This window comes from Magnolia sinica, chromosome 1, assembly GCF_029962835.1.
Source record: "Magnolia sinica isolate HGM2019 chromosome 1, MsV1, whole genome shotgun sequence".
Taxonomy (NCBI): domain Eukaryota; kingdom Viridiplantae; phylum Streptophyta; class Magnoliopsida; order Magnoliales; family Magnoliaceae; genus Magnolia; species Magnolia sinica.
In genome coordinates, this window is record NC_080573.1 from 14,372,779 (window position 1) to 14,397,120 (window position 24,342).

At 38.8% G+C, this 24,342-nt stretch overlaps 1 protein-coding gene across 2 annotated transcripts in view; it reads right to left on the minus strand.

Annotated features, from left to right (window-relative positions):
- The window catches only part of LOC131240619 (probable apyrase 1), a 29,168-nt gene continuing 4,826 nt past the window's right edge, over positions 1 to 24,342 (minus strand). Inside the window, exons 4-9 of one of the 2 annotated variants that reach the window (XM_058238958.1) lie at positions 6,067 to 6,159; positions 4,851 to 5,056; positions 4,479 to 4,570; positions 1,868 to 2,034; positions 862 to 1,051; positions 1 to 773 (exon numbers count right to left, since the gene is read on the minus strand). In XM_058238958.1, coding sequence (XP_058094941.1) covers positions 661 to 773; positions 862 to 1,051; positions 1,868 to 2,034; positions 4,479 to 4,570; positions 4,851 to 5,056; positions 6,067 to 6,159 — 861 coding nt within the window. In that variant the 3' untranslated portion in view covers positions 1 to 660. Of the gene's footprint in view, positions 774 to 861; positions 1,052 to 1,867; positions 2,086 to 4,478; positions 4,571 to 4,850; positions 5,057 to 6,066; positions 6,160 to 24,342 lie in introns of both variants that reach the window. The other variant, XM_058238949.1, reaches the window with a different exon arrangement.

Consider the following 24,342-nt stretch of genomic DNA (forward strand, 5'->3'; position numbering starts at 1 on the left):
TTGGATGATAACATTGAGAATTGAATTAATAAGAATCTGTTTTCTGTCTTTTAAAAAAAATGACAATTGGTAATCAATCTGATTCTCTTCGAGCAGCCGCCTCTCATAGAAAATAGCACAATCACAATTTTTACGAAGATAGATCGGCTCCCTACATTGTCTGCATAACAAAAATCCAACGCAACGATACAGTCTCTCTTCAAGGCCAAGTTCAATAAAAAAAGGAAGAAGGTCCTTTAATGCTATCACAATTTCAGAAAGAATATTTCGAACTGTGTAAGATTCATCTGGAAATGATGTTGTGAGAAATCATGTTCACACATTAGAGGATAAAAATGACAATGGGTAATCAATCTCAGTCTCTTTGAGCAGCTGCCTCTCATAGAAAGTAGCCCGATCACATAACTTTTACGCAGATCAATCAACTCCCTATATTTTCTGCATCACAAAGTTACAGAAAGACCTGCGCTCACACGATGATGCAGTCTCTTCAAGGCGAAGTTCAATCTGATTTTTGAATTGCAGATGGAAAGGAGTGCTTCAAGCCTTCTGGGCATTATTCAGCAAGGAAAAAGTCATGCCCAGGACCATCATTACTAACGCCACGTAAATGCAACAAAATTGCCCTATGGGCATAGATGCTTAATTCCATGGATTGTGCTATAATGATGAAGCGACCTCAATTGCACTGCCTAAAGGCCATGCCGCTTCGACCAGGGAATTTCCGTACTTCAATTTCTTCACCAACGTGATCTCCTGCCATGGATCCAAGCCTGTCCAGAAACAACAGATTTGGGAAAATCAGAAGCTTGACATTCACAGAAAGTTACTAGGAATGTTCGGCTGCTAACGGGAACGTACCAAACCCATCAATGAGCAATGTGTACTGATACACAAGGTCCATGCATATGTATGGCAAGTTTCCTGGCTCAACATTTGGATATGTACCCTTGGCATCCTTGAGACTTGATTCACAAGCACGTTTTGCTGCATCCTTAAAGTCCGACGGCTTAACTTTGGCAACAGGCTCCTTGGGATCTATAAAACCAGCCTGTGTGGCAAGATATAGAGAGAATTAAGCATTAACAAGGAATTGCTTTTGAAATCAAAATGATACAACTTTTAATACTTTCAAATGACGTGTGTGTGTGTGTGTGTGTGTGTGTGTGTTTTCATCTTTGAAAGCTTAACTAGATTCAAATGACTTATAATTGGCCTTTTGATTTCTTAGTTTTTTTTTTTCACACGCACACACATCCCCACACACTCACGCCGCAGTGGGATTTCACCACCTATGGTACTCGAACCCTTGACCAGGTGTTGAAACTCTTGAGAGTCTAGCACTGGAGCAAGAGTAAGGACCTTGATTTCTTAGTTTTGGAAATGACAAACTAATAAAATAAATTGATGGGCAACAATTGTAAAAGAAAATAAAGAATTGCGTTAAAAAATAGAAGAGGGAAAGCAAAAGAATGAAAACAGTTAGAAGAATTGCAATAGAGGTAGGGTCAGGGAGGTCTAGGAGACGGGAAATCAAAAGAAAGTGAATTTTGGGGTTTTTCACCGTAGTGTTTCTTGAATTCCTGAAAGGGGAGGGCGGGATTGTGGGAAACAAGTTTTTGAAGTTAAAAAAAACCACTGTGTAATCGAAGTTTAAATTTAAAAGTAAAAAAACTGAACCTTGGTAGAGAATAAATGTTTTGTTCTCCCCAAAGAAATTGACTAACTGGAAGCTATCCTTCGACACGATAAAAAAATAATAATAATAAAAAAAAAACAAAAAAATAAAATAAACCTAGAAGGTCAACTCCTAGTATCTGAAAAGGAAACAAAGTAATGGAGAGTTCCGGGACTCCACGATCATCACCTCAGCAGCCCTGTCAAAGAAAAAGGAAGCAACAAATAGACTTTTCTGTCCGTCCCCACCACCGCCATTCCATACACCCCCGAATGTGCACTTCATGTGTGTGCATGTTGAGTCGTTAACTTTGAGAGCCTTAACAGCAGCCCTCCTGCACTTGATGAAGTCGGCGCCTGAATCCATAGCCGAAGCATCATATTTGGATCCACCATAATTGTACGCCTCTTCAGAACAAGTAACAAACCTCTCAGAGATAAATTTTTTAACATCACTTGTAAGCCAATCCAAGTCAAAAACAAAAATAAACTATCCAAGCTTAGGTATGGAAAACGTAAAGCAACTAGCCTTTAGACCTTTTAGCACTAATTGTGATCTGAGTAACTCAAAACTTGTTCTGATGATGTTTTGGTCAATCCGGATATCTAATTATTCACTTTCATTTTCATTTTATTTTATTTCTTTAAAGTAACATAAACAATTAATCACTTTGGTACCCAAAGAAGAAAATAGCTTCAGCCATATTAACAAGGTCAGTCTCAATGTTTTGGGTCCAATAATGTAACTCTAACATCATGTCCAGTGCATAATCTTTTGTGTGAAAATTGCAGCCTCTAAAGAGTTATCTTTATGCAGATTATGTAATTAGTCTCGGTTAACAATGTTGTCCATAGAATGTAATTATCTCAGTTAGGATATGTTGCCCATAGAATTCAAGCAGGGTGGAAGAATTGGAGATGCGCCTCTGGAGTTTTATGTCATCATCATGTACCACTCAACTAAAAGAGAAATTTTATAGGATAGCTATAAGACCATCCATGCTTTATGGGACAGAATGTTGGGCAGTTAAGGCAAAACATGCTCAAAGGATGAGTGTAGCTGAAATGGATGAGTGGCAAGACAACAATAGGATAAGAAATGAATGCATTCATGGGAACTTAGGAGTAGCACCAATAGGTAATAAGATGAGGGCAAGTAGACTTAGATGGTTGGTCACGTGCAACGGAAATGAAGAACTGTGGCAGTTAGGAGTGAGTTGGTACAAGTTGAAGGCTCTAAAGGGACAAGAAGAAGGCACAAGAGGATGTTGGTGGAGGTGGTAAGAAAAAACGGGATGACCTATCATCTAACTGAACCCCAATTAGTTGGGATAAGGCTTAGATAATCATGATGATGTGATTAGTCTCAGTTGCGCGAAACAAGAGCAAGAACAGTTTTCAAATGAAGTAGGGTGGTGCAGCTAAAAAAGCATTTTGAATAAACTGAACCAAATATTTTAAACAGGCTTCTAATCGATCAAGAAAATAGATACCAAATTTACCCATGGTGGTTGATAAAAAATTAAGATTTTCAGCAATATTTAGAGGAAATACAACAAGCTCAGCATGAGTATGACGGTTGATACCCATGCCATCTCCCCTACATTCATACATGTGTACATGAACCCGGACGGTCCAAGAGTTGGATCCCACCTTGGATGGGTCATAACCTGAAAAATGTTCTGATCAAATGATCCTAGTATACTGATTGATGGACTTACACATTGAATGTGTACTTCTGCCCATACTTTTTAATCATCCATTTAGAGCCCCTTGTTCAGACAGTTTGGATCATAAATCAGTGCAATGTTTGGCTAAGAAGTAAGACCTATCCAAGGTGGAACCAACACAATGATATTGTCTGACATACAAATGAGCTGTATGGAAGAGAGAACCCAATATCAACCGTCTTGATTGGGCCAAGTATGCCCATTATTCCTATCGAAAACCAGAAACAATACAAAAATGGGAGCCATTTAATTTGAATTCTTTTATTTTTCTTTTCTTGTGTAGATGCCAATTAGATAGATCTCTAGGAATTGGACTGATAAAATATTCAGCATCCGAAAAGCAACACAAAGACAGTTCTTACTGAGCCACCGGTATGGTAGAGGTCAGCCCTTATATCTACTGTTTTGGTTGAGATGGAAAGGGGAGCATTTAAGATGGAACTGATTTTCTTTTCTTTCTTCTTCTTTTTTCTTTTCTTTTTTTTATTTTTTATTTTTTATACCAATTTGATATATCTTCAGGAATTTGATCAATAAAACACTTAACATCCAACAACAACTGCACTTTACGAAAACAAAGGTGGATTTGAAGCAGATGCATGATATGCAGTGTGGGAGACAGAACCCAAGCTATAGAAGCAGAATACCAAATAGACTGAACACCTTAGAAGATTCATGTTACTAAGGTTATGGTAATAATGGTGACAGATGTAAATACTGCAATACTAATGTACAAGTTACAAGATGGAAACGGATCTAAAATGGAACCTTGAGAATGGCAGGGAGATAAATTGCTGTCGCATGTGAGATGTCTCTAGCACAACTCACTCCGTTTTCAGAAAGAGCAATTCCAAACAGGAATCTTTCTAGTAACTTTGCACAATTAAGCTGACATCACTGGATACTCAAGGCAAAGGGAATGAATTGGATATTAAATGCATGCTTAAATGCAGTGGAATCAAGTTGTTCTGCATAGCAAAGAGCTGAGTATACACTGTTAAACTAGCACAAGAGATCTACTTGCAACAAATCTCAGAAATATAAACTGCATGAGTTGAGACTCCAACATACCATGATAACCGCTCAAAATGCATGGATTACCATGGCCCTCCCCTTCCTTCAAAATCTCAGCTCGAGCTGCTAGTAAACCATAGTGCAAGTAACTGCGACACCAGGTACATGCTATATTAGGTGATGTGTATTGGAAGCGAATCCACAGGAAGTTAAGAATGGCAGAGGATCTTTTGTAGGCATCCATCAAAGATAAGGTGTTCTGATGACTCTATGGTGTGGAAGCAAGCCCCATTGTATTACGAGGTTGAAATTCCGAGCATGTCAAGCTGGTTATGCCTTAAAGAACTTTGGCATTTCTTTTCTGTAATTTGTGTACATGAAAACAAGTCTAATACATAAAAATCAGTGCATCAAGGGAGAAATGAAAACCTGTGAACATATAGGTAATATCTTGTTCCCTTAAGAAAGAGTTCCTTCACATATGAATCCTCCCCATCTGCTGTTTTTGGGGCCTTTGCAGCATCCTTTTCTGAGATAGCATACGCCATTTGGACTGACCCACCTCCAAGATCAACTACCCCAACTGTATTTGAGTATTTTTTTCCCAATTTCCCCAACAGATAGTTTATAGTAACCTGCATAAAGGCAGAGTAACCTCAGGAAATTTGAAAACAAGGATTATCCACGTAACAGATGAGATCTGTCAGTGCGAAACTCCACCATCTGGTCAGTTAATAACCATAAATTTAAGAAAGTAAGATTACAAAATTGGTGCAACGATATCTGAAGCTCCCAAGAAAGAAGTTGTACTATGAATTTTAACAGCATAAACAGGCTAAGGACCTGAATCATAATCCTCAAATGCAAAAAATGCAGAAATGTCTCTTTCATGTTCCTTATAAGACGACTAAAGGTTCAAGCACTATTAGATATCTCTTTCATAACAATCTATTATCCTAATATGTTATCTTTGTATTTACAGCATATGCAAGTGACTTTCATATTTATTCAATTGTACTAAATATGTTATCTTTGTCTTTATCACACATGCAAATGACTTTGAGAGCATTTTTACTTTTTGATTCTTTTTTAAACTCACTTCTTTACATCAACGAGGTAGCCCCAGGGGACAAAATGGAAATCTGAAGGTTAAGCAATTGGAAGCATGAAAGGTAGACATGAAGCCAATTGAAAGATATGGAAAATTAGGAAGAATTTCATCATGGACCCCATCAAGTGAGAGGTCAAGGCTGCACATGTTGTTGCCAACAGAATCTTCATGAGAGTAACACATAGGTAGCCTTGAACTTGTTGCTAGTATGCACATTGTCATTCCATAGTTCTTCCCACCTGAGTGGATTGATTCAGGAGTGGGCATCTTTTTACTTTAAGAATCAGGTGACATTACTTCAAGCCTTTTTTTCCTGAATCCACAGATTTCCCTGATGAAAACAAGACGTGTGTGTGGATACATGCATAACTCTGTGTGCATGTGCACGTGCATGTGCATGTGGTTGGTAAACTTTTACCAAGCAATCACAAGGAAAAAGAAAGCTGGCTCCAAATTTATGCAACAAGGTTTTCATGACGACGACAATGATAAGGAAACTATGCAGACATGAAATAGCAAGTTCACACAACATACCCACTGAAAGGCACCTTCCTGAGTTCCATCCAGAACAGTGACCCAGTCTGATTTGAATTTGAAAGAGCTCTTTTCGTCAAGAAAATCCCTGACCTGTAGAATGGAAATGTCATTATGATGTGAAAGAATTGGAAGCCTGTGCAACAATGATTAGATGTAGCAAGAGTTAAAAACCATGCCAATCATCACTGTGTTATAGCTGCATTTCCGTCTGTTAACCAGGCATAGGTATGAGTGTAGAGTATGATGCAGGTAGCTGTACTTCCACCACATCCCAAAGATGAGTCGCACACACACACACACATATATTTCCCAGGTTACCTTTTAACAGATTTAAAAGATTAAGCATGGAAGTTTTAACTAGCTAATGAGAACAATTAAATTACGCAAGTTCTTAGATGTTAATAACAAGGGTACAACTGTACAAAAGAATAGTTTTCCTTTTTTCTAATGGTGAGATCTAAATTACGCTAGATGCTTCCGTAATGAAAGCAAGTCGGCAGAGAGTATCACCCAGAGGGCGAGACTTCTAACCATTGAGTGGGCCTCCAATTATGAGAAGCTCAAGGGTTGTAATTTTTATTTTCTGAGATTGTTATTGAGCCACCAACTCGGCGGCTTAGCGTTGTTTGCTTTAATTAAATTCAGCCATCTTTCAAAAAAAAAAAAAAAGATTTATCCTTCTTTTTTCTTTTTCTTTTCTTTCCTTTTTTGAAAAACCTTTTCTTCTTTTTGTGAGTGTGTGTGGACCGCAGTACCATTGATGCAATCAAATGTCATTCCTTCATGGAAAGCCTTCGAGAAATTCTTTCATATTTGATGACATTAGGATTCTTGTAGCCGACCCCAATTAGTTGGGAGTGTTCGCAATGTTGATACTATCGTTATTGCTAGCAAGCTAGACGAAACCCATCAGAAACCCCTCAGATTTATTTTTATTAAAATTAAAATTAAAATTAAAATTAAAATTTAAAAAAATTAAAAAACAGAATTATTTGTATTGTGCGATATATCGCACAATATAGCACTTTTTTTTTTTATTTTTTTGCGAAATCGTCGATATTAGCGATACTGTCGTGTTACATCTGCAGATTTTATCACGAACTCACAGGTCTATTGCAGACTCTGTCACAAACTCACGGGTTTTCTGTATCCAACAACCAATTGACAAGAATTTCAACGATAAAAGGCTGGGAATGTCGGGGTTTCGTAATTACCGAAAAATCCAAAAAATAAAAATAAAAATGGCTTCCGAAGCCTTTTACAAACAGAAGCGGATTCGCTGGTGTACTGCACACCAACGACCTAGCTGGTGTGTTGATGTCACCAAGTTCTGTGGGCCCCACCATAAGGTACGCGCTATATCCAAACCATCCATCCATTTTCCAAGATCGTTTTAAGGGTTGAGCCTAAAAATAAGATAGATCCAAAGATCAAGTGGACCACACTGTAGAAAGTAATGGGAGATTGAACGTCTACCATTGAAACCTTCTTAGGGTCATAGAAGTTTTGGATCAATCTGATATCTGTTTTTTATCTTCATCCATATTTGTCTGACATTATGAACAAATTGGATGGAGAAAAAACATTATGGTGGGCCCTACGAATGTTTTAACGGTGGGAATCATTGTCCCACTGCTATTTGTGATGTGGTCCACTTGAGCTTTGGATATGACTCATTTTTGGTTACATGTCTTAAAATGATCTCGCCAAATGGATGGACGGTTTAGATATAATAAAATACATCATGATGGGGCCCATAGAATTTTGATCTTCTTTCCATCGTTCGTACCGTTATGGGGATTGAGGACTATTAGACACTTTTGCATGCGCCAAATACATACACCAGTGAGGTCGCTGGTGTGTGGTACAATAGCTAATCCGCTTCCTTTACAAACGTGGTTTGTGTGTTACCCCTATCGGACATAGAGACGAACGGTCCTGTCATGGGCTCTGTGGGGTCCACCTTGATGTATATGTTTTATCCAGGCCGTCCCTCCGGTTTTTCATATCGTTTAAGAACGTTATGTCAAAACTTAAGCAGATGCAAATATCGGGTGGACCACACCAGAAAAAGTGGTAAATGACCATTAAAAGCATTTTATAGGCTACGGGAGTTTTGGGTTAAGCTCATCTTTGTATATTCCCTTCATCCACTTCTAGTTGACCTTATCAACGGGTTGGATGACAAATAAACATTACGGATCTATGGGCCTTCATATGTTTTTAATGGTGAACATTCAATCATCATCGTTTCATGTGGTGTGGTACACCTAAAATTTGGATGTACTTAATGTTTGGGACAATGTCCTAAAATGAGCTGAAAAAACGAATGGACGGAGTGGATATACAACATATCATCAAGGTGGACCCTACAGTAAGGGTGACACCCACTAAGTTGTTACCCGCGTAACACCTAATCCGCACCCCCTTAACTTAAGGGAGAGTGGATTCCATGTGACTGGGCTTAACTCAAGACAGTGCGGCCCTTACGGTGGGGCCCACATTGATGTATGTATTGTACATCCATTATGTCCATCCATTTGGAGAGATTATTTTAGGTCATGAGATAAAAATGAGTCAAATCCAAAGCTCAAGTGGACCCCACCACAAAACAATGGGGATTGAACACCTACCATTAAAAACTTTGTGAGGGCCACAAAAGTTTTCGATCAAGCTGATATTTGTGTTTTCCCTTCGCCCATATCTACATGAACTTATGAACAGGTTGGATCTCAAATAAACATCATGGTGGGCCCCACAAAAGTGGTTTCAAGTTTCAACAGTGGGCGTCATTGTCCCCACTATTTTTTGTGGTAAGGTCCACTTGAGTTTTGGATTGGCCTCGTTCTTTGGCTCGGGCCCTCAAATGGTCTCTCCAAATGGATGTACGATGTGGATACAACACATATATAATGGGTGGGGCCATAATCAGGGTCCCAGGCACATCGTTGGTTCCATATGCAGTGTCAAGCATAGTTTTGGACGATCACCGAATCCACTCTGTGGATCCCTAACTGTGGGGGCCACTGTAGTGTATGTGCCTTACATCCACACCGTCCATCCATTTTGAAAGCTCATCCAGGTCTGTGTGACCTTATAAATAGGTTGGATCTCAAATAAATATCATGGTGGGCCCTAGGAAGGTTTCAACGATAGGCGTCCTTGTCCCCACTTTTTTCTATGGTGGGGTCCACTTGAGCTTTGGACCTTTGTCGTTCTCTGGCTCATGCTCTAGAATGCCATGGTGGGTCCCATAGTCAAGGTCCCACCCTCGTCACTGTTGTGCATGCAGATTGGGTACTACCCCCACCAAGACAGACACGAATTACCTATTGATGCGGCCTGCACGGTGCTCTATGAGCCCCACCATGATTTATGTGTTATATCCATGCCATTTATCTATTTTTCCATATTATTTTAGGACATGATACCGAAAATGAGGCAAATCCAAATCTCGAGTGGACCACACAACGAGAAAACCGTTGTGATTGAACAACCACCATTAAAAACTTCCTAAGGCCCACTATAATGTTTATTTGCCATCCAACCTGTTGATTAGGCCACAAAAACCTGGATGAAGTGAAAACACAATTTCAGCTTCATCCAAAGACCTGCCATCCAAGAGTTGTGGCCCTGAGAAGTTTTTAATGGTGGGTGTTCAAGTACCACTGTTACCTGTGGTGTGGTCCACATGAGATTTGAAATTGCCTCATTTTTTAGATTATGCTATAAAATTATATGGGAAAATGGTTGGACGGAGTGGATAAAAAACATAGATTATGGTGGGGCTCACAAAGCACCATCCAATAGTAACTGGCTACTGACAACGTCAGTAGGCAATCCACATCCCGCCAGGACCTAGCTACAGATGGTCCTATGGGACTCATGGTGGGGCCCACCATGATGTTTGTGAGAAATCCACTTTGTCCATCCATTTTTTCCAGGGCATATTAGGACATGAGCCCAAAAATCAGGCAGATCCAAAGCTTAAGTGGGCTGCCTAACATGAAACAGTGGGGATTAAATGTCCATCATGCCACACTATTTCTTATGGTGTGGTCCACATGAGAATTGGATCTGCTTCATTTTTGGGTCCATGCCCTAAAATGAGTTGGCAAGGATGGACAGCATAGATATACAATGCATACAACGAGGTTGGGCCCACATAATAGTAATTGTGTCTAATGGTCTTATTTTAACAATTAAGTGTCCACTAATCAGAGGTTAGAATTTTTTTTTTTCAACCAATCTAAGTTTTTTTATTGTAATTACTTGTAGTAGTTGACACAAAATAATCTGGCAAAACGGATGGGCGGCATAGATATACATCACATGCATCAAGCTGGGCCCTAAGAAGTTTTAACATAATGTTCTTTTGCAGATAAAATATGTTAGAAAGAAGAGGAGGGAGACAACTTGATATAGGATGGCGATACGGCCGACCCACTCCCGATAATCAATTCGGGAGTATATGTAATTTACATGGTCATGTGTCGAGGAGTGAGGGGGGTAACCCGCTTAAAGGAGCATTTAGCGAAAGGATATCGCAATGTTGTGGACTGTACTAAGTGCCCACAAGATGTGAGAGAAGAGATGAAAGTTGTACTGAAAAAAAAAAAAAGTGTGAAGAGGAGATGAACGACGTACATGGGAGGGAGATTAGGGAGGAGTTGAGGAGGCCTTCATATGTAGGAGAGGAAGATGATGATCCTGATTTTAGACGTGTAGTTTAGGAGTCCCTACAGGATGATTGGGATAGGGACCAGGAGAGGAGGTGGCAGGAGAGTAAGCCTAGATTTGAGGAGTCTACCCATGAGCGTGGTGGGGGGAGTGGAGCAGGGGGAAGATATAAGGGTATGGGGATAAGCAGTAGCATGTGGGTACCAGATTTACTGTCAGATCTGAGGATGTACAAAGAAGTGGAAGAGACACAAAAAATAAAAGACATGTTTAGTGGAGGGGATGTGAGGAAAAAGGTTGGGAAGTTTATTGCAAAGTTTTTCATATACGATCAAATCCTCATGAATGTAGTGGCGAGCCCGCGCTTCAAAAATATGATAAGGTGAAGTGTGGGGGTGAGGGTGTGCAACCACCCACGCCCTTTAAGATAATGGGCAATTATTTGGATGAAGAACATGAGGAATGAAGAAATATGTGGATTCACATAAGTAGTCATGAGAGATGTACGGCTGCACCGTCATGTGTGACGGTTGGACGGGACCGACAAGGATGTCGGTCACAAATTTTATGGTCTATTGTAGAGGGCAGGTAATGTTCTTTAAGTTCGTAGATACAAGTGATAAGATTAAAAATGCAAACTACACTTCCAAAATAATGTACCGTGTCATCAATGATATTTGGAGAAGAATATTGTGCAATTTGTTAACATAATGGGAGCACATTTATCAAGAGGGAGAAGGATATACAAACCAAGTATAATATGTATTGGACCCCTGTGCAACACGTTGTATCGATCTCATACTAGAGGCAATCGGGAATAGGCCGTCAGTGAAGGCTACATTTACTAATGCAGGCTCATCTGACCTTCATATACAACCATACATAGTTATTAACCGCAATACGCGAGAAGTGTAGTGCAGATATAGTGCGCCATGGGGCAACGTGGTTTGCCACAAATTATATCGCCCTAAATAGCCTTCTCAAACACAAGCAAGGGCTACGAGAGCTTTTCACTTCTCCTGACTACACAGTTTGGGCTAAGAAGGGGAATATAGTAACCTGGAGAATCGAAGAGCTCGTGTTGAGCCACTCGTTTCGGGATCGCATACACGGTATAGTGGTATTTTGGAGCCCATGTGTTGAGGATGGTGGACAATGAAACGAATCCATTGATGGGGTCGTTGTATCCCTCCATACAATTGATGAAAGAAGCTATCCAGGTTAAAGCCTTCAATGCATATAAGTGGGTGTATGCAATAATATACGACCATTGGGAGATGACACTTTCCCACCCACTATATGAGACTAGCAAGTACTTATATGCTTTTTTTTGTCTATATGCTCCAGTAATTTGTTATTAATGTCTAAATATTTGAATCATATTGGTTTTCAGTGTATTTCCTAAATCAAAAATACCACTACATCAAGAAACTATACGCTGACAATAAACTGAAGAGGGTTGTACATGAAGCGTATGAGCACTTATTCTCCGACCGTCCGAGGAAAGGCACATTAGTATTGAGGTAAATATATTCCGCACATACATTCTCCATATTTGTATCTTAATGATTCCATACTTACCCTTGGCTATTATAGGCCATCAACAAATTGTTAAATTCCGCGATGCAGCTGGAATGTTCAGGTGTCAAGCTGCGAAGATGTCAAGGACCACCATGATGCCATGTGTGTGGCTACATTTAAAGTTAGTTTCATATTAATTTACAAAATTTTAAAGTAATGAAATAACTTTAAAATTCACAAGCGAATGGTGGGCCATGTATGGGACTGATTGTGAGGTTTTACAGCGACTGATGTTTGTGTGCTCACATAGGCAGTCTCGTTCTCCTCCTCACCCCGTGAAAGAAATTGGAGCACATTCTCCCTCATCCACACAAATAAGCGCAACAGACTGGGGTACGATTGGCTTCAGAAGCTAGTGTATTGCCAATTACAATATGAAGCTACGAGTGAGGCTTCTCCGATTCGAACGAAAAAGAAAAGCACAAGAGGACCCATTGGACCTAATGGCAGTCGGACAACATTCATTTATTAAGGATGAGGACGAGAATTCAATCTACCAGTGGGTTAAGTCGAATGACTTGGATACTTCAGAACAACGACTGGAGCTGCATGTTGTGGAGGAGGCAGCAAGACAACGGATCGATGCTGATGCACATGTGGAGCAATAGAGATCTCCTAATAAGGCATTCGACTCATTAATAAGGAGTCCACTAGGCAGTCCGTGGCAGTCACTATCACGCAGGACACGTGGCGGGGAGACATTGTCCAACACCGAGACAGTGATACGGCAGGTGGATCCGATGATGGTGATAAGTTTGATGACACGATGGGGGTGATGGTGACTCTGGTCACAATAGCGATGATGGTGATGATGGCGACGAGGATGGTAGCAGCGAGAGTATGAGTCAGTCTCAGAGGCCTCTTAGCCCTTTCACTAGGGAGGGGGATTTCAATCATGCCACACAGGACCCTGACCATGGTTCTCGTCTAGGAGGGCCAATGGGCCATGACCCCATCTTATCTACAATAAGACATGAGCGCCAAAGGTTACAGAAGAAAAAACAAACACAAAAGCTTTCTAATTTTGAGGAGCTACTGGCAAAATGGATGAGGGACACAAGTGTTCGTGGGAAGCCAGATGACTCTAGTTCCGGTTTACGAATGAGGGAGAGGAGAGTTACAAGCCACAACATGGATATGGATCACAAACACAAGAGAGTAGCTCGAGTTCTGTGTCACAGTATGGGTATGGATATGGAGCTAGTGGATATGCGGGGGGCAACTCCAGCAGTTATGGATCATTATTTTTCGACTGCGGTCAGGACTTCACTTCCACATACGAGCAAGTATATGAGCAGCAATATGGATATGAAGGGCAGTATGGATACCCAGTAGCTCCATCTATGCCTATTCCATATCATATCAGCCACAGACTATGACTATTATATAGTACCCACGGATGAGTGTATTAGTTCATTTCAGAGAGGATGAGTACCAACGTTATGTCAGGGAGTATCTTAATTGGTACCATTCTACTATGACATGGGCACAGTACTATCGATTTGTGGAGGAGCAGTATTCTTCCCAGCCCCATTGAGATGGAAACGATGATTATGAACCACCGCGTAACTCTATGTGGGAGTAGGCCATATCCAATCACATCATTGATAGATATTTTTTAATTTCTACTATATCTTTTGCTTTTGAATGCATTAGTTGCGTTTTCATACATGTCTTGATACATTTATAAATGTTATACATCATATTTGAATATAGTTTGCCTTAGTTCAATCAGACAATGCATAGCTTAGGACCCTATACAAAGGAAACCTATTATGTGCACTTCTTTTTTGACATTTTATGATTTAAAAGTGTGTATCAAGTTATTTTTTAATAGTCCCTGAAGTTTCATTGAAAAATTCAACCATTTTCCCAATGTTTCCCCATGTTTCCCAAAAAGTGCAATAAATTACACGATACAAATGATATATCCCATGCGATAACCAATACGCATATGTATCCCAAGGTTGCGATACATTGCACAACATCGATATTTCAAACATTGGTTGGGACAAGGTGTCCACTTTAGGAGGGCACTAATTTGACACATGCGTTGCATTAGCACATGTATCCATATGGTTAGAGCACATTCCCTTAATAGTCCACAAGATCAGTGAATAAATATTCTAGCCATCCCAAGAGGCGACTACCACCACATCTCTACTCTTTGTTTAAATGAACAAATAAAAATTGAAAAACAGAGGAAAGAAAAGAAAGATAGGGCTCCAACATAGGCAGCCACATGTCTGAAAGACTTTATCTTTACTGCATTTATAGATTTAGTTATTCATTCAAAAAAGAAAAGGAAAAAAAATAAAAGAACAGAAATGAAGAGCACAACACTAAAGTACAAAACAAAATTACATGGAACCCCCAACAAACTAGCTAAAGAGGGCATATCAGATATGAGTTGATCTACAACACATCCATGTTTAGGACATAATGGACATTCTTGCTTTTGTTATTAATGGCATTATTATAATTATTGAAAACCATGTTAACAAACAAGGGAAAGAGGAGCGTGTGAACTCAAATCTCTCCTTTTCTCTTCCTCCTTTCATTCTTTTTCCCTTTTTCTGCTCTCTTTTATCAATAACGCGCCACATGGTATCAGAGAGAAATTGATTCATGCATTGATCTCTTCCATCAACTTCCTCGTTCCCTTTCGTTTAGTTCTTCTATATACTTGAGGTGAATTTTTAAGGTCATTGGAGGCTGATCTACACGAATTCTCCTCCAACCACCATATGGTAGGTCAGGTAATCGTGTATCTTGAATCATGTGAGGCCACTTTCTTATAACACCATTGTGATGGACGAAAGTGAGCCATCGTGTGTGTGCAGTTAGATTTGAGAGTGTGGCCAAATCTGAAATGTAAAGTTTCTGTAAAAGTTGCTTATGACAAGAATTAGAGAACAAGCGTATGTGTGAAATTTTTGGATCAAGCAATGCTATCAAGTGACTGCATTTTTTGATATACATGGTTTTTTGGAATTCATGTTGGCTAAGTTGAAATTAAACGTTCTTCCCTTGTGTGTTTGGTTTCGCCTAGATCAATGGATGCATTCGTCTCCATTTGAGTCAACAAACTTTTAGATTACACGGACTAAACTCAATCGAGCAAATTACTTGTAATGAGCCATATTGGTAGAAATTTTCCTTCAGGGAAAAAGGAAATTAAAATATTTGACCTCTCCAAAACTTGAAGAAAGTTCAATAGAATACAAAGATTGGGTGACAGAGAATGCTCAAATTAGAGCATTGTGTGAGAATATTGTGTATATGGGTTATTAGTTGTAAAATACTATGTATAGAGCTCTAAATAAGCTTCCTTATATAGCCTTGTAGAGTGGTTAACCCATCTTTGGGTTGAAGAAATTAAGAAATACAAAGGAGTAATTCACTAGATTCTAGTGTTATCATGGTACCCTCAATCAGGCGCTTCTCTTTCCATCATCGCATGATCTACAATTATCTGCTTACTTTGATGCAGACTAGGCAGGTTGTCCCATTTCACAACAGTCCACCACTAGCTATTGTGTTTTCTTGGGACAATCATTGGTCAGTTGGAAGTGTAAAAAGCAAACCACGGTATCTAAATCCAGCACAGAAGTCAAATATCGTGCAATGGCAGAGACATGTAGTGAAATTACTTGGTTCCGGGGATTGTTGACAGATCTTGGGATTCATTTGTCTGTGCCGACTCCATTATATGCTAACAATCTCAGTGCGATTCAGTTGGCTTCCAATCCGGCATTTCACGAGCACACTAAACACATTGAAGTTGACTGCCACTTTGTAAGAGAAAAATACACAGCTAGAATGATTTCTCTTCCTCATGTGACATCAGAGCTACAACTTGTTGTTTTATTTACCAAAACTATGACCTCATCCCGTCATAGGTTTCTTCGTGGCATATTGATGTTGGTTCATTATCCCACATTAGTTTGAGGGGGGATGTGAGAATATTGTGTATATGGATTATTAGAATATTGTGTATATGGGTTATTAGTTGTAAAATACTTTGTATAGAGAAGCTCTAAATAAGCTTCCTTGTATAGCTTTGTAGAGTGGTTATTTAAACCCACCTTTGGGTTGAAGAAAATAAGAAATACAAAGGAGTAATTCACTAGATTCTTGTGTTATCACATTGTTATCGAAAATTTTGGAGCCTCGTATTAGTGCGAATATTCTCTCTTTCAAGACAGCAAAGGTTGGGAAAATATGACACAGATGCATTAAGGTGAAAAGAATTTAACTCAGATCTACGAGTTATTGCAGGATATCTTCGCTCTCCAACAGGGAGATAAGAACTTCAAAGAGTATAATTCAGCCTTACAAAGCATGTGGGAAAAACTAAATGTATGCCAACCCCTGTGTGTACCGGTTATGATACTTTGAGATGCCAAAGAGAAATTCTGTGTTGCTAAATTCATCTTTGGTCTTTATCATGAGTTTGAGCATGTTTGAACTTAGATCCTTGGAGGCAATGAGAGGCATTTGCACATATTCATCATACGATTGGAGTACAAAGTTTGCCTTCGTTAGATCGTTCTCACTTTTGAGGTAGAATAAATTGGGGAATTCGTGGTACAGATTTTAGTAGTAGCCGCGGCCATGGTTGTGGTAATCGCCAATGCCATCAATGTGGTCTTAGTAACCACACAGCTGATACATGTTGGGACCATATCAATAAGCCTGTTAGGGTGAATCAGGTTCATTCTTGCGATGATGTCACCAAGGGTTATGTCTCTAAGCCTATCTCCTATGTTTCTAAGCTCAGTACTACAAGTGATATAGTTACACTGTCGAAGGAAGAATATGCTAGACTTATGAAGGATCATTTCACTCACACATCATCATCCACAACTACTCTTATGCAGTCAGATATCGTTCGTCTTGCATCGCTTGATAATGTTCCCTGAATTATTGACTCAGGGGCTTCCGATCATATGACCAGTAAGCATAGAGTATTGTCTCAGTTAATACAATCGCCGTCCATTTCTTCCGTCACATTAGAAGATGGTACTTCAACTCTTGTGTCTGGGTTGGATACTACTTACCTTACCCCATTGTTTTCATTGTCATTAGTAGTTTACATCCCTAAATTTCCTTTAAGTTTATTGTCTGTGAGTAAGCAAACTAAATCCTTAAATTGTTCTATCACATTTTATCCTTCTTATTGTGAATTTCAAGATCGAAAGACGGAAAAAATGATTGGTGAAGGGCATGAAGCAAATGGACTCTACCACCTCAATAGTAGAAAAACGGGAGTTGCATTGTAGACAGATATCTCTCCACATCAATGGCATTCCAGGTTTGGTCATCCATCGTAAAATAGTTTGAAGAATCTAGTTCCATCATTGTCACATATATCTACATTAAAGTGTGAATCTATGCGTTGAATAAGCACCATGGAGTGTCATTTCTTTTTCATGTGAACAAGAGAAGTAAGAAACCTTTTTATTTAGTACATTTTGATATTTGAGATCCAGTTTATATTACTAGTTTATATGCTTTCAAGTACTTTATTATTTTTGTGGATGATTGTTGTTGTATGATATGGCTATTATTGATGAAATAGGTCAGAAGAGTTTTCTTGTTTTAAAGAACTTCATATGGAAACACAAACTAAATTCAATTCTAAGGTTTGTGTCCTACATTCAAATACTGCTAGGGAATATCTCATTACTTCAACTCATATCTTTCATCTCTTGGCATTATTCACTAAACTTCATGTGCACTCACAGAATAACAAAATGGGACAACTAAATGCAAGAATCATCATTTACTTGAGGTTGCGAGAGTATTGTTGCTGAATATAAAGGTTTCAAAAATATTTTAGAGTCATGCAGTCTTATTTGCATTTGCATGTTACCTAATAAATCGGATGCCTTCATCGGTCATGGACGGAAAGTCACCCCTCTCCATCTTGTGTCCTCAAATTTCTTCCTGCTTTATTCCTTCAAAGGTGTTCGGTTGCGTGTTTCTTGCATCAGCTTAATTATGTTCATGACAAGTTTGAACTAACGTTACTCAAGTGCATTTTTCTTGGGTACTCCCATACCCAATGGAGATACAAACATTATAATCCTGTCTCCTGGATACAAACACAAACTCCATATTTCTCTTAAAAGGAAAGTCTTTATAGTTTGAAGAGAGCTCCATAACTACTTTACCCATTGTCTACCTGATATTAGTGTTCGAATTATCTCTACTATTATCGAAATATCTCTGATATTATCTTTATCTCTAGCTCAGCGATACCGATGACACTAGTAGCGATACCAATAACGCTGGTAGTATCAGAAATTCCAAGTATTAGCAATGTATCAGTAAATATCGCCAACATATCAATATCACTAATATAATCGCCAATATTTTCAACTATGTAAATTCTAGGTGTCCCTTGTATTGCCAACGCATCAATATCGCCAATGTATTGCCAATATGTTCGACTATGTAAATTCTAAGTAATGCTTGTATAATAAGTGTATCGACAATATTTCAATAATATCGCCAATGCACTGATACATCAAAATTGTTTATTAGAAAAAAATTTATTTCAAATTTTTTTTCATGGGCACATGGTTGTATGTAGTGTTCAATTTGTCATTGATAATATTGATAATATCTCGATCTTATAAATATCGCAACATGTGCGATATCAAGACCACAATCTTTCGTTTCCTTTCCAATTGTTGATGATTTCTTGATGAAATATCATGTGTTGTTGATATTTTGCAATATCAATGGATGTTTGGATGGAAAGTTGGATGGTTAAATAGGACAGATGGGATAGTTGGACTCATTTCTTACAACAACACATGCTTTTAAGGCCCCATTAAATGGAAACTTGTTATGTATGCATTCTTTTTGCAATTATTTTTTTTTCAATTTCTAAATATACAAATATGTACATTTTAAAATCTCCAGAAGTTTCGCTGAAAATTCCATCGTTTTCCCCATGTTTCCTTGCATTTCTGGTTATCAACGATATTATCAGCGATATCGATATTGTTTTCGTATCCCTCGCCAGCAAAACTTTTAGCAATCTCGATACTTCGAACACTGCTTGATATTACTTTGGAGCTGAGGAGATATTTGTGCAACGTGCAGATCGACCTTTGTAGGTTTACTCCAGATGTTCCAAACGTGGAGATAGAGTACATACGAGCATGATTTTTACCAATCCTCCTGATCTGTCAGGAGATCATCACCATTCTTATGAGACCTTGCTTACATCATCAAATGAATGTAATATACCTATTGCACTCCGTAAGGGTTTCCGTTCATATACTCATCATCCTATTTGCAACTTTGTTTTGTTCAATGGTTTATCTTCTTCATTTCGACAATTTGCTTTACCTCTGTCGTCTGTGTCTATTACTTTTTCTTTCCAGAATTCGCTTGAGTTGTGATGGGAGGAAATGAGCTATGAAAAAAGAGATTATTGCACTCTATTATCATCAAACATGTACATTAGTTGAATTACCTGCTGGAAAGCATGCAATTGGGTTCAAATGAGTGTATATGGCAAAACACAATCACGATGGTTCGGTGGATTGCTTAAAAGCCCGGTTAGTTGTCAAAGGGTACTTTCAGACTTTTGGAGTCGATTATTTGGAGACCTCACATATGGCAAAACTTCACTCAATACATGTGGTTGTTTCCATTGCTGCAAATTTGGATTGGCCATTGTATTAACTTGACATGAAGATTTATTTATTTTTTAATGTGGAGATCTGGTTGAAGAAGTTTACATGGAGCAACCACCTAGGTTTGTTGCTCAAGAGGAGTTAGATAAGGTATATTGTCTCAAGAAATCAATTTATGGGTTGAAATAGTCTCCAAAAACTTGGTTCTACAAGTTCAGTAAGCTGGTGTTTCAATTCAGGATGAAATGTAGCTAGGCCAACCACTCTATCTTTGTAATGAGAAGTAAGACAAGTGATATTGTGTTGGTTGTATACGTAAACTACATCATCGTGATAGAAAGTGATAGTGCAGGTATTAACAAATTATAGAAATTCTTACAATGACATTTTGATACAAAGGACTTGGGTCATCTTCGATATTAATTGGGCATTGGGGTGGCCAAGTCCAAGGTGGGCATCAACTTGTTAAAATGAAAATATCTGATAGTTTACTGGATAAGATGGGTTTTCTAGGAGCCAAGTCCACTAAAAATCCAATTATATAAAACAAAAACTTAGTGTGAGTTAATGGATGATTTAGAAAGATCGTCAACTTGTTGAAATTTTGATTTATCTGACACAATTACCCGACATAATATTATATATCCTGTCGGTGTAGTTAGTCAATTTATGCAGGCTTCCTGAGCCCCTCATGCGGAGCCCGTATTTCGATTTTTTCTTTTTAAGGATATGGAGGCCGTATTTTGATTTTTTTACTTTCTAAGGATATGGAGGCCGTATTTTATATCCTTATGTATTTAAAGGGAGCTTCTAGTCATGAACCTTGTGGTATCCTCTAAAAACAAAATGGTTATCTTCGAGTGGAAGATTATTCTGATGCAAATTGGGCCGATTCTCTATCTGATAAGCGATCTACATCTAGCTACTATACTTTTGCAGGTAACAACCTTATGGCTTGAAAGAGTAAGAAGCAAAGTGTTGTGGCTCATTCAAGTGTTAAGACAGAATACATGGCAATGTCTCATGTGACATGTGAACTCATTTGGCTAAAGACATTAATGTGCGAACTTGGGTTTATAGTTATGGTCCCCACGAGGTCGTATTGTGATAATCAAGCAACCTCTCATATTACCAACAGCCTTGCCTATCATGAGAGGACCAAGCCAATGTGTGCCATAATGGTAACGGTAGCCCTTGTTACCTTTACGTGTAACGACTGATATGCCTTGTAACATTCAATTTTTTTCCACTAAAAAATCCCGAAAAAAAATATATGGGAAAAATAAAAATATTTTAATGACTCCAAATATATATATTCTTTTGTGATTTTGAACATGTTTATAATAGTGTAACGGTCTACTCTTCGTTAAGAATGTTGTCTCAGCATGTCTGATGATTTTATTAACCTAGCAAGCTTAGATTGATCCCAAATTGGCTTAAAATTCATGCAAGCTATGGCACTATCCCACTAATGCACATCCCTAAACAGTTGACATAATGCCCTCAAAAATATTTAAGAAAAAATTGAAATTAAATTTAGATGAATAATGTCGCCGATTTTTGGGGGCCACTCGAATGCCCAGTGAAAAAAAAAGTACAAAAATAATCTTTAGCCATTGATAAATAGAAAAGTACAAGTGTGGTCCACTCGATGGGTGGATATATTTGAGTTTTGTAAAAAGTAATTGTTGTGATGAGGCCAACCTAGTGGATGGATTGGATTTCTCACATGCAAAAAGACTGGAATTTATCCACCGATGGACGGTAACTTACAGTCCAGGCAGTTGGACTGATAAGTTTTTTAAAAGCAAGGTTATCAAGCAGCCATGTTACGGTTGCTTTCTCAAAAGGCAAAATGAGAGAGAGAGAGAGAGAGAGAGAGAGAGAGAGAGAGAGAGTTGCAAGGTTATCAAGCAGCCATGTTACGGTTGCTCTCTCTCTCTCTCTCTCTCTCTCTCTCTCTCTCTCATCAATCATGCACCACTATGAATTGAAATTTATTTAGTTTTGGTTAGCATTGTCAGTACACACCCCACTGTTAGTCATTATGAATCGAAGTTGACACATGCTTCTTTCAATTCATTTGAAGTTCTATTAATTATGAAAAGAAAATGTGAAATTGAAACTATTCATCTACATCTATGTATGTTGGAGAGGAATACATGTAATCACAAGAATGATAAAGCCATAAGCTCCTAGCCCATTAGCATGAGTAATAGAATCAAATTACTGGCCAAACATCAAATACAAATAAAAGCACAATAATTATTTAGGGCACAAGCATTTCACAGGGGTATTTCACAGGGGTTCGACCGATCATGACATATGGGGCACATAGTGTTGAGCAGCAATTAAGATTGAGATGGGTGTGTGGGAGGACTAGGCTGGGTAGAACCAAGAATAAGAGCATTCAAAGCAACCTAAGAAAAGCCACAATCGGACATAAAATGATGTTGAGCATGTACTAACAAAACTGAAGACATAAAGAAGAGAACCCTGATTATGGTTGAGGGGCGTAAAGGGATGAAGAGGGAAGGATCTAAAAGGGCTTAGATCCGGGCATAAAATACCGTATGATACAACTCAGTTTTGGCCGAGTCATAGGGACCATAGTTACCTAATTCGCATCTAAACCTAGAACTGCGAATCAGTTTAAGCAGCCTAATTCGCAGTTCAAATTGCTTCAATCTAATGATATTCATCATTCAAATCTGTACTTTTATTCAATCAGTATGATTTTCTCTTAGTGATCCATCTAAATCGGGAACTACAACATGGAAAGTTTAGTTGGAATTATTTGTGTGACACATGGAGAATCTCACAATGCCTGGGTATCAACTATCATACACTGTGCAAGTATCAATTTCTTTTCTCCAAACAGATTCATGGGGGTCATGGAGACGGAGGACAGTTTTGCTGAGCCCACGTGTGTACAGCAAAGCCCATCTACATGCCACGTCATGTGCCAAAGTAGCACTCATGTAGCGATCCATTCCATCCGTCAAAAAGGCCCCACCATGCAAGTGACATTTCCCAAAAATAGGGTTGAGTACATTGATCGGCGGAGCTAGATGTTACGAAACAAATGAATGGCTACAAATGTTTGGGCAAGTCTTTCTACGACTTTTTTTTTAAAATTTTGGAAGAGAGTAACGCTTGTTCAATTAAGAAAGGAAAACAGAGTTTCCAAAACAAAAGAACACAGATGATTAAACCCAGCCAAGGCTAAATCAACCATCGAGATAAGTTTATCACTCTCCCTCCAAGCAAACAAAATGTTTAGCCCGGAAGATAAGGCGCTAACCTCCCTAAAAGAGAGGGAAAAAAAAATACAGGAATGCATCCCTCCCCTCAAGCCCAACTGATGATATCCTTATTTCTGCCCATCACCACAATTGATGATGGTAGAAGTAGGTCCGGATCAGCCTAGTTGATTCCTTAAATGCAAGGGCTGTCTCCCATGAAGCATCAATGGACATCTTTTTTGTTTCTCATGTTCAAAAATTGGATCGGGTTCGATTTCCTAGCAATGGCATCTACAAGACTGGATGGACAGCTTGGATCTCACATTTGTATCATGTGGACATATTGGGTGTCATGAAGATGAGCTCTCTTGCACGTACACATTTGTATCATGTGGACACATGGGGTGTCATGATGATGGGTTCTCTTGCACAAACCTGTTGACTATGCAAACCTTGAGAATCAAATACTTAAATACAGGCTGGACTCAGGTGATAGTTCGCCACCATTTTGAAAACAGTGGTGATGCATCTCTTCATTCATGGCACTCATGTATCCTGACCACCCAAATTGTGGGCACATTGTGGATGGAGCATATTTCTAGAATCACATTGAACAAACAATACTAACCATCAATTTGATGGATAGCAAATGGAGGGTTAAATGTAAAATAGTGAATGGCCCGAATTGGATCAAATTATGTTGGACTAGAGCCTTGTACTATTCTATTGAACGAGATGAATCCAAATTGCGAACTACACAAATTGAGAAAGAACTAAACCAGCCTAAACCTACGAATTGAATTTGCAGAAGTATCAAACCACAAATTCGAACTTGAATCAGTTGAACTACAATTCAGGTATATGGTTTTTGGTCAGAACCAGTCCGAGTCACAGCCCCAAATCAGTCTGAAACGCCCCTGATTTGATCTGACTCATTGCCGGCTCGTCTCATATTGGGGAGTGTTAGACCTAGTAGGGGAAACTCATCACTTTAGTAAAAGAGGAGTTGTTTTTCACTGTGACCGTCCATTAAATATCAACTCATCGACTGGTTAAGGATTCAATTCCTCACATAATCATTGTTTGATCATCACCAACATCATCTTCAT